General features: G+C 28.6%; 1 protein-coding gene across 4 annotated transcripts; it reads right to left on the bottom strand.

The window, feature by feature from the left end:
• On the bottom strand, window positions 1-4,495 carry LOC127250328 (protein FAR1-RELATED SEQUENCE 7-like). Of its 4 annotated transcripts, none has more exons than XM_051273545.1 (4): window positions 4,142-4,495; window positions 3,172-3,262; window positions 369-2,717; window positions 1-282 (listed from the first exon to the last, which is right to left on the bottom strand). In XM_051273545.1, the coding sequence occupies exon 3, from the start codon at window positions 2,707-2,709 to the stop codon at window positions 397-399; it is 2,313 nt and encodes a 770-aa protein (XP_051129502.1). In that variant the 5' UTR covers window positions 2,710-2,717; window positions 3,172-3,262; window positions 4,142-4,495; the 3' UTR covers window positions 1-282; window positions 369-396. The 4 variants fall into 4 exon arrangements, with proteins under 4 accessions (XP_051129502.1, XP_051129500.1, XP_051129501.1 ...); XM_051273543.1 differs by having other exon boundaries at window positions 369-2,701; XM_051273544.1 differs by lacking the exon at window positions 3,172-3,262.
• Window positions 4,496-12,318: the final 7,823 nt, after the last annotated feature.

Genomic DNA, 12,318 nt, shown 5'->3' with positions numbered 1-12,318 from the left:
TTAGCAAACTAACAAATTTTCAGAGGCGGGGCAGCTTGATTGACATATTAAACAGACAGTCGAATGAAAAAGTTACCACATCAACTACAATTCAGGGGCAAGACTCAGGCAACGGTTAACGTACACTATTTAATTACACGGCCAAAACCAGCAAAATAAAGTCAATGCAAAGATATTTAAAATCAGGATAACAATTCGAAAGGAAAATTTACCTCCTGGTGAGTTTTCGAGGTCGCTTTCTAGTTTTGCCAGCAGAGATTCCTCATGCAACGGTTACGTACACTATTAATTACACGGCCAAAACCAGAAAAATATAGTCAATGCAAGGATATCTAAAATCGGGATAACGATTCGAAAGGAAAATTTACCTCTTCGTGCAATTTTTTAGGTCGGGTACTAGTTTTGCCAGCAGAGATTCCTTCTGCCCTCCTGCATAATCTCAAAGGCGAGCTTGTACCTTTCGAAAGATGCTGCGCCAGCTTCGATGTAATTCCGCGCTTCTTCTCTCAAACTCCACATCATTAAGGCCTTAAAGTCTTGGCCGGCGCCGCCTGCGGAATCCGTGTCTCTGAGTATGCCGTATTTGGCGTTTCTGGTCCAGCGATGCAAGATGTAGCGAGACGGGAGCTCCTGTATGTTCATTATTTGGAACACTTTCAAGGCATGCCTGCAGAGAACGCCTTCGAACTCGAACATTTTGCAGCTACAGCTGATGTTCAGATTCGAGGCGTTAAAGGCTATGGTGTTCCTCTCGTCGCCGTTTCCGCATTTCTGCACCAGGTACCTACTAATGGCTCCTTCTCCGTTCAACTTTATCCCGACATAACTGTAGCATTCCAACAGCTCCTTCTGAAAAACTTTGAACATTGTTATTGTGTAAAGCCTTCTGCACTGTTCTTCGATCGGATCCTTCGTGTGCAGAGCTGCCTGCATGTTGTACGTGTTGAAGTCTTCCTTCCTCTCCTCTTCGCGGCGCTGTTCCAGAGCTTTCTCGTATCGCACGATAAATTCATTGAGAGGCGTTTGGGGAGTTAAAATCGGATTGAAATACGACTTCAAGCTTCCATCGACAGGAATGCCGGCAAAGAAGGTTCCTTTAATGTGCAAAGGAACCCAACTTTTGCGCATTCTGTGCATCTCCTTAAACCACGCATTCTCTCTCAGGTTGTATTTGTTCATAATCATATTCCACGCTGAATCGAATTCGCTGGCCGTCTGACACTGGAAAATGCAAGTCTCGTACTCATATTTGAATTCCGCATCCATGGAGAATAACGCCCCCAAGTTCTCCTGTTCTTTTGCAAGAATTTGCCAAGGGGAGAAGCGATGGTGCGACCCCGGAAAAACATGAGCAATCGACTGCTGAATGGCCTGGTCTTGATCAGCTATTATGGACACAGGGTGGTGCCCGGACATTGCCCGCAGCCAAGTTTGAAATATCCAAGTGAACGACTCTTCAGATTCGTCAGCCACCAAAGCGCAACCAAGAAGTACGGGTTGTCGGTGATGGTTAACCCCAACAAACGAAGCGAACGGAACGGTATAACTGCCTCTCCTGTAGGCTGTATCAAATACAACGGTATCTCCAAACTGAGTGCATGAAAACCGCGACCGTGCGTCGGCCCAAAACATGTTCATTCCTTTTCCATCGCGCATTTCCACTCCATAAAAGAATCCTGTATCTTCAGCTTGCCTAGATTGGAAGTACTCGAGCAGCAGGTTGTACCAATCACCGCCAATATTACTTTCACGGACTCGCTTGACCAGGCTGAGGCCGCCATTGGTTTCGACCAAATCCAGATTTTCCAGCACACTGCTCCCTTCCTCTCTATAAACTTTTGACAAATCAGGAACAGTTCTGCAAGGATCGATTGATGCTTCAAACTCATGATTATGCTCCTTTTGAAGACGATCAATCACCCATCTCCCTGATTCTTGTCTTTGTATTCTCATATATGCTCCACAGCCGACCCTTGAAGGGTGCTGATGACCTTCCTTGGAGCACACAAATCTTCGAGATGTAATTGATCCATCGTGTTTAGAACGAAACAACTGCCCTATCCTGATTCTGAACCCTGTACTGGCTGCGTACGTGTAGTAAAACTTGTATGCGTCATTGGCAGAACTAAACTCAAGTCCTTTATAAGGTTCGCCTACGGGTCCAACTACTCCATCCATTTCTTCCTTTTTGAGGCGTTTCATATCAACAACACCAGCCAAGCTATCATCTTCGTGTGATCTGATTCCTGTCCGACTAGCCCCACCCGATGATGGTTTCGGTGTTGGAAAACTTTTCCTCTGTACCCTAGGTGGGCAAATCTCTCCAGAGGATTCAAACTCGTGATTGTGTTCCTTTTTAATATTGGCTAAAACCCATTTCCCAGACTCGGATTTCTGTACTCTTATGAAAGCTGGACAGCCAGTTCTTGAATTCGTCTGAAACCCTTCTTTTGAACAGACAAATCGCCGGGAAATTACAGAACCGTCAACTCTGGATCTATACAGCTGCCCAATTCGAATTTTGAACCCCACTTGCGTTGCATAAGTGCTGTAAAACTCCTGCGCTTCTTCAGCAGAGTCGAACTCTAAACCAACGTGCGGCTCCATTTTAGATTGCCCATCATCCCAATGACCATTGCTTCTCGTAACAACTAGACCTGCAGGTTTTGCCCTGACAGTCATGAGATGCCCCAACTCTTCCCTATTCATTTTTGTATCTGCAATCATAAGCATTTAAAAATAAAAGAGCACAAAGTACCTTAATTGTAAAGAATTAATTTGGATTGCATTTTCAGGACTTCACGCAAATCTTTCAAAGTACAAACAATGCAAGGATGAAGGCGAACACACAGGCAATCCATCAAAAAGTTCAAAAAGGCTACTAGAAGGTCACGGGAAAAAGAAAAATAAAGAAGATACAAAAACCACACTAAACGAACGCCATAGAACATCTTGGTGGACAAACTTAGATCTAACCATACCACATCAACAAACTCTTTAGAATAGAATGAAAACATTAACTATGTATGAAGGTATTTTCTTTGGAAGTTTAGGGACAGAAAAATGACGTCCAACAAATATCAGATACTAACTCGGAACTGTGTGAAGAAAGAATAAAGGCCATAAGGTTGTATTTAACAGGCATTAATGATCTCAAAAAATGTTTCTTGCCTGATAGCTGCAAATATAACGTCAGAAATCAGAGACTGTCTAAAGTTGAAATGCTTCGCATCCTTCATGTACTTAGCCCCACTTCTTGAAACTGGTTGTGTTCAATCACCAACACAGAACTAAGTATACTTTTGAAACACATTCACAAGCATTCCGTTTTAACGCTAGTTCAACCTCAACATTATCAGCCGAAAACACATTTACACATTCTCATCACATATTCAAGCACACAATAATCAACTCAAAGTAATGAAAAATCTCTCCGACATCTGCTGAAAGAATTAAAACTGAAAAACATGAGATCCCAATTTTCCCAACATAAAAATAATGAAAGTGTAATGTATATCCCTCTTGAAATGAACACTTGGATCCAGTCATTTCATCATAACTAACTAATACAGAAACAATTAATCCGGCGTGAATAAATATCAATGGTACAGTAAACAAGATTCTAGAAACCCAAAGCATATTTACAAAGAACTCACCATGACTTCCCATTACCCGAAGGATTTTCAACAAGATATGAACTACATTTTTTCTCCTCATAATCATACCATCAAGAGTCAAACTAACCTCTAAACAACACAATTAACTTCATCCCGTTCAACTATTAGCAAGAATCTTGACAATAAAAAAGGCCTAAAAATATAAACATGTAGGGCAAGAAAAACCGGACGGGTTCCAAATCAATACCAAACATTACAGGAATAGTCCAGCTTCACCAGAAACTCTAATTCTCACCCAATCAACCAAAATCAAGTCCAAATCACTTTATAAAAACAAATGACAGAGTAGACAACAAATCCACAGCATTCAAACTATCTTCAATAATAATATAGAGAAAAGAACCGTACATAATCGCATAAACATAAAAAAAATAAAAAAAATAAAAAAATAAAAAATAAAAATAAAAATAATAATAATAAGTACCCAAAAAAAAATAATAAATAAAAAGGAATTAGGGTTTTACCCTTCGCATATCCGTTGAACTGAGCGAAAATCTCCAAAATCAGGCGTTCCAACACTCCAACTCCCTCTGCAATTTGAGAAATTCAACCAGAACCAACTCGCATTGGATAGCCAAGCCGATTGATTCCCGAACAACAAAACCACAAAAATCAGCCCCCCAATCGCAACCAAAAAACTCCCAAAATACACCGTCGGAAAACGAATCGATCCGACCACAAAATCCCGCCCGCAATTCAAAAATACCCCGGCGAGAAATTCACGTAATGAATCAGTTGTTTACAGTGGCGTAAACTGAGGGAGGAGGGGTTGGAAGCTGAGGTGAAATTCCCACTGCAATAATGAAGCCGTGGCGACGCTCGTTGGAACATAGCCTCCAGGGCTATTATACGGTGCTACGGAGGTGTAGGGTAGATTCGGTGTACCCTCAAATTATTGGAAGATTCTTCCGACTTGGGGCCCACTTGCTACTTTTACATTTTACACCCTTCTTTTTCGTTTTATTGTTTTTCAGATTAATAATGTAGTAGAATATTTAAATAATTACAGATATGCCTTCAATTAGATAGAGTATAAGTTTTTAACTGTAAAAAAATTTAGGGTTTGTTTGTTTATGATTTCGAACATAAATTTAGTTTTTAATAAAAATATATTATTTTTTAAATAAAAAATTAAAAATAATAAATATTTGAATATTTTATTTTTAAAAAAAAAGGTATTTAGAATGTATTTATTACAAAGTAAAGAATAAAATTACAAACAAAAATAGTAGAAAATAAGAATTATTTTTTTGTTTGATGAAACAGATAATTAAATTAAGAAAATCAAATTTACAATTATTTGAATGAATAGAGTAGGATGAAATGGATAAGAGGGAATTTAGTTAATGAAAATCATGAAATTATTTTTGATAATTATTGTATTTTGTAAAATTAGATTAATCATGTGAATTAAAAAATGGCAGAAAAATTAAATATTTAAATAATATATTAAATTTCATATTTTATAAATTTGGAATATTGTAATTATATATATATATATATATAAAAAGTAGTAAATAGTATTAAAAAGAATTAACAAACAAACAAACACTGCAATCATTTCTCTTCATTTTGCTTACATATAAAAAAATAAAAATAAAAATAGTAAGTTTATTTTTTTATCATTTTAAACTAAAATATTTGACGCAATTTTTAAAAAAAATATATTATTTTTTCTCACAAAACATCACATCAAAATAGTATTTAAACAAAACTTAAATCAACATTTCATTTCAAATCAATTTTAAACCACAATCAAACAAACTAAATATATTTTTCAAATTTGATTTTTGTGAGACAAATAAATAAGAAAATAAATATATTTTTATTTTTCTACTCTTATTTTCCTATACCAAATATACCACTAATATGATTTCTTTTAATGAATTTACCAACTATCCAATTATCTACTCACTAAATAATTGGGACAATGTAAAAAAAAAAAAAAAACAATTGATTTGGATTATTTGGATTATTATTATTATTATTATTTTATTAAATCACACCGGTATTCAGTGTCAAATAACCTATCTTATATGAAATTTTTATTTGATAATCTAAGTGTTTATGTGTATTTTAATTCACGTAATTATTCTTTAGTTCAAAGGCAGTTGAAAATTGACGGAATGAAATAACATCTGAGATAATATATATGAAATGATTATATGATTTTAACGCATAAAAACAAATCCAAATAGAAAATAATATGCAATTATCAAACCAAACAATCAAACTCTCATAAACATCAACCTAGTATGGTTAGGTTATTTGTAAATATTTAGGTATTTGGTATTCAAATTGAATCAAAGAAATACCTGAAACCGTGAAACATATTCGAATCGAAAATATTTACAGCAATTACAAATAATTTAAACATAATCAAATTTAAAAATAAATACATTAAAATAACAAAAATTCCACATAACTAAAAATATTTACAAATATTTCAAGCAGGAAGATAATATAATTATTAATACATATTTTAAAAAATACTTAATAATAATATAAATATATTCGATACAATTAACCGAAAAATATTAAAATTCAAATTTGAATCGAACCGAACAAATATTAAATTTATAATATTTGTATTTGAACTCAAATTGCTCGATTAAACAATAATTCGGATTTTCTGCCTACCTCTAATTATGGCTAGTCGCAACCGTTTATCTCTATCATGTCATTTTGTTTTCCTTTATTCTATTTATTGAGTGTAAGTATGTTTAAAATTATTTTATGACATGAGAATTTACGATCATTATTCTTCAAGTGTATTCTAGGGTGTGTTTGTTTGGGGGTTTGGATTTTGAATTGGGATTTGAATAGTAAAAATTTTAAATTTGAATAGTTGTATGATGTGATATAAATAGGTATTGATGTGATATTTTGAATGTAAAATTGATTTTTAGTATAATATAAAAAATAAAAAATAGGTGTTTGATTTGATGTTTTTGGGGAAAAAATTTGGATGAATAGTAAAAATTAAATCCAATCCCCCAAACAAACACACCCTAAATAAATTTCGACTGAAATAGCTTTCAAATACGCAATAAAGTAAATCATACTAAACGATCCATGCGTTTAAGTTCAATCTTTAGTTAAATATTAAAAATAAATTAACAGTTTAACATTAATATTACTTGCTCTGTCTCCTTTGCAATGTATATATTTTGTCATTTTTTTGTATTTTCTTAAAAGTACTCTATTTGTTTTATATCTATATATTTATTTGCTTTTTATACGGAGTTTTAGAAATATTAGTATTATATTGGGATAAAGTAGAAATAAATGTAAAAAGACTAAATTACTCCTATTAGTATTGTATGATATAAAGATAATGACATTTGTGTAATATATTGTAAATTGAAAGAGTATTTGTAATGTTAGGTAGATGGTACAATTATTAAAAAAAAAAAAAAGAAATGAATACTTTGTTATGGGACGTAAGAAGTATATATTTTTCTTTTTAATTAATTTAATTACACTATATATTTTCAAATTTACATTTGTTTACGTCAATGATCAAATTTGATGATAGGCTTTGGCGAACTTGCCTATTATAATATTTACATAAAAATGCAAGAAACTACCACTTAAATATTATTATTTTATAATATCTACATAAAAGTCAAATGTATATATTGTTGGAGGACGAAATTAACATTTGTTATATTATCGATACACTTTCATATATATAATATTAATACTCCCTCCGCTATAGTTCTTTTGTCTTCGTTGCTGTAAATATAAAAATTTTAGATAAAATATAATTAGTAAATAGTTAAAAATATATTAATAGAAAAATTATTATATAATAAAAATAATTATATATTAATATTAAAATAATTAGTTTAATTAAGATTAAAAAATATAAATTATAAATTTTAAAATATATAATCATATTTAAAAATAAAAAATAAATTATATGAAATGAACAGATGAAAAAAAAAATATATATTTTATATGAGATAAAAAAAATATGTAAAATAAAATATCAAACTAAAATATTAAACAAACACACTCTGAATCTATATAAAAATTATGGGTATTGAATGTATAGTTTGCTCTAAAATATAATTAAAACAATACAAAGTTTCAAAAAATAATGTAAAGATCATTTTATTTTTTGATTAAAATCATTAATTAAAGGGTAACGGGTGTTTGTTCGGGGGATTGGATTTTAAATCTACTATTTATCCCATTTTTTGCCCTAAAAAATATCAAATCAAACACCTATTTTTTATTTTTTATATTATACTAAAAATCAATTTTACATTCAAAATATCACATCAATACCTATTTATATCACATCATATAACTTTTCAAATTCAAAATTTTTACTATTCAAATCTCAGCACAAAATTCAAACCCCCCGACAAACACACGGTGATCTTTTAATGTTTAGGATATGTTTTCTCCTTGTAAAAATATATATATAATTTTTTCTAATATTTAGTAAATAAAATAATACTCCCTCCGTCTACTTAAAAGGTTGACATTTACTTTTGACACAGTATTTAAGAAATAATAGTATTTTAATTATAGTGAGTAGTTAAAAGTAGTGTAATAATATTTTTGCCTTTAATTTTTTTTTGTAAAAATAACGATGTGATGTAAAGTAAGGATATTTGTGGAAAAAAGTAGGGTATTTAATGAAATGTTAACTTTGTAATTGCACGTCCCAAAATAGAAATATTTAAACACTGTAAGTGAACGGAGGGAGTAATATATATTTTATCGAAATGAAGCCTATTAAAAATGATAAAATTTATGGATGGATTATGGTGCTGAATGAAAATTTCTGTATTGGATAGTGTGTTTGTTTGGGGGTTTGGGTGGGTTTGTTTGGGGGTTTGGATTTTGAGTTGGGATTTGAATAGTAAAAATTTTGAATTTGAATAGTTGTATGATGTGATGTTTTGAATGTAAAATTTATTTTTAGTATAATATAAAAAATGAAAAATAGGTGTTTGATTTGATATTTTTTGGGAAAAATTTTTGGATGAATAGTAGGATTTTGGTAAAATTCTTCAAACAAACAAACCCTAAGGTAAAATCAAATTCAGATTGTACAATATATTTTTTTTAGATTGTACAATATTTGACTATATTATGTGTTGTTTATTTATGTTTTGTATTTGATCTATTAAATATAGAACAAACAATATATATATATATACAGTGAAACCTAATATTCTCTCCGTTCCATTTTTTATGTCCACTATTTATAGTTTCGTGAATCCCACATTATTTGTCATTTTTATTTTAGAAAATATAATTATATACTTTAATCACATTATAAATTTCATTGTTTATTATTTTTTATCTTAATTATATTATTTAGTTATCTTAATTATACTGGTTTGATGCTATATATTATTTTTAATAATCTTCAATTTTTTTTAAAAAAAAAATAATTAATGTTTAATATTCAACCACAGCTTTGTTATTTCACTTATTTTTTTTCACACGTTTTTCTTAAAAAAAATAAACTAAAATATGCATTCATTGTTTTTATATTTTCTATACAATTTTATAAAGCACAAATATCATATTTTCTTTATTATTTTCATTAAAAAAAATCTTTAATTTATTGCTTGAAAATGAATTTAATTTTACCTAACAATGCTACTGCATTTAATATGCATTCCTCAGGTGATGAAATGTTCCAATCACTTTCATTCTTATTCTTATTATTATTATTATAATTAATGCACTACAAAATAGATTTATGATTGTTGCCCAAAAATATTGATTATGATATTCTTCAAAAATAATAATAATAAATACAAAATATTTTATACAAAAAATAAAATAAAATTCAGAATACTTATTATAAAAAGTCAAAAAGTTATTACAATAAATCAAAAGTCAAATATTCAATTTAAAATTAATATAATTTATATTTTTGACACAATTTATTATACCGCACACTAAAAATCATTTCATTCAAAACTGCTGCAGAGTCAAGTATTATTTTTGGCAAGACCGCATCAAATTCGACCAACAATATTACTCATATAAAAAATAATAAAATAATATTATTTTCGTCTCATAAGAAGAGTTTAATGAGTTTTTTTATGTTAATCTTTGAATACTATCAATTATTATATCAATATGTAGTACAGATGAACGTAAAAGTGATAAAAATATTTTTATTAATTTTTTAAATATAAATAAATATAAGAATATTTTTAATGTTAAATAAATTGAGCTGATTTCATAGGATGAAAGATAGTATTATAATTTATTATTAATAATTTATTAATTTACATTATTAAAATATCGTATTATAATTTATTATTAATAATTTATTAATTTAAAATACTGTATTACTAACCAAATTGATTATCTGAATCGAGACAGAGGGACTAAAATAATAGAATTTTGGGTACACTTAGGAGGCGACATATTAGACGATTTCGTTTGGATGTTTGGATTTTGAGTTATAATTTAAATATTAAAGCTTTTGAATTGAAATAGTAGTATGACAGTGATATAAATAGACGCGGGATGTGATATTTTGAATGTAAAATTAATTTTTAATATAATGTAAAAAATAAAAAAATAGATATTTGATTTGATATTTTTTTAAAAAAAATTGATGAATAGTAATTTATCCAATTTAATAAAAAAAATTCAATTCCACCTTTTATGCAATTTTCTCTTTTTCTTTACACGGTTTTGCCGAGTCAAATGTATTTATTTCTTTTTTATGCGGATATAAGTATTTAATAAATATATAATAAAATAAAGTAGTGTAAAATTTATGTTATATGAAAAATGTATAGATAATGTAGAAATAAAGAGTGTGGGTAATATATTAATTTTGGAGGGAGGGGGGGAGGTGGGGGATTTTTGTTAAAATAGCCATAATATTAATTAGAAGGTATTTTTATTTTAAAAAAAAAACACGAAGTAAATAAAAAAACAAAATAAATATTTTTTATTTGAACGGACGAAAATAAAAAAATAAATATTTTTTATTCAGAAATAAAGTATTTACATATACACTTACTAAAATTTTAGATATTATTTATGTAATATTATTATTTCTTAAAAAATAACATTAAATATTTTTGTACTAGCATTAAAAAAAATTACTAAACATCCAATTTTTCATTATTGTCAATATTTTTAAAAACTCATCACTTGAAATAAAAATAATATCTAAAATAAAGTCTAAAGTTTGTTTGTTTTGTATTTTATAGATAGATCTTTTTTTCTATATTAGTATATAGAATTATTTCCGAAATATAATTTATAATATTTTATATTAAATTATTGGCTTTTTGTAAGTGGATATAATATATTCTCACGGTACCAATTCAATATATTATTTACTATTTTTTTTAATCTTATTCAAAAGTAATTTTTAACAAAAATATTAAAAATTATTTTATATATTTTCTAAATTTACTAAAAAAAAATTGAAAGAATACATTCTGTCGGACAGACAGAGGAGCATATTATATGACGACTGTTAAGTGCTAAATAAAGAGAAAAATAATATACGATATAAATATAAATAATACATGAAGTGTTAAATAAAAATATATAGATGGTGTAATATGTCGAATTCAAATTAAAATAATGTTAAATTTAACTATGATATTAGTAGTTTATTCTATGTTAATGTAATACTCTCTCCGTGACATATATTATGTCCACGTTGCCGTTTCTGTCCGTCCCACGTACCATGTCACTTTTCTTTTTTGGAAAATGATTACACATTTTAATCTCATTTTAAATTTTTAAATTTTATTTTTTTAATTTTAATTAAACTAATTAGTTATATTATAGGATAATTATTTTAACTAATACATTTTTAATTATCTACTAATTACACCCCTCCTAAAATACCGTGTCTACAGTGTAACAGACACGGTATTTGGGAGGGAGTATAAAAGACATATGAACTAACCGAACAATGCATAGGCAAAAAAACGGAATTGAACTGAACCAAATTTTCAATTAATCGAACAAAGTCGATTGGGATACAAATATTGAATATTTGATATTTATTTGATTCAATTCGGTTTCGATTTTTTATACTCCATTTTTCCAGTTAACGGAATCGAATCGAATATATTTTTATTATTAATTTTAAAATTTATAAAAATAATTATATTATATTCAGTTAGGTTCGGTTTGCAATAGTTGCAAATAGTTTTATATAATTGAGTTTAATCATTTTTAATATATTTTTTTAAAATTTGGTTTGATTTGAATTATTTACAAAATATTAAAAATATTTTTAATTGATCGAAATTTTCGATTTGACTACAGTTCATAATTTCGAATATTTGTACTATTTAAATACAATTACTTACATATTTACAAATAATCTAACCATATATATCCTTTTAAATCATGATTAGTAAATGCAAAAATGAGCATACTGTTAATTTTTGCATTTAGTATCATAACATCTCCAATATTATATATATTTTATGTTTTTAATATATTGGATGAAGAAAAGCTAAAAAAAAATAATAATAAATAAATAAAAATCTATAAATTGGGTAACCAAATTGAGTCGAAGAAGCAACTCCTTATCCAAACATTGGCCACAAATTAGTGGCTACAGTGGACTCACCCGCACCCTATAAAAACCCAATTTTATTATATAATTATAATA

Source organism: Andrographis paniculata, unplaced genomic scaffold (genome assembly GCF_009805555.1).
Source record: "Andrographis paniculata isolate CXL003 unplaced genomic scaffold, ASM980555v1 Contig37END, whole genome shotgun sequence".
NCBI lineage: Eukaryota > Viridiplantae > Streptophyta > Magnoliopsida > Lamiales > Acanthaceae > Andrographis > Andrographis paniculata.
Note: the sequence above shows the minus strand (reverse complement) of the source record. Positions and strands in the feature narration are given on the sequence as shown.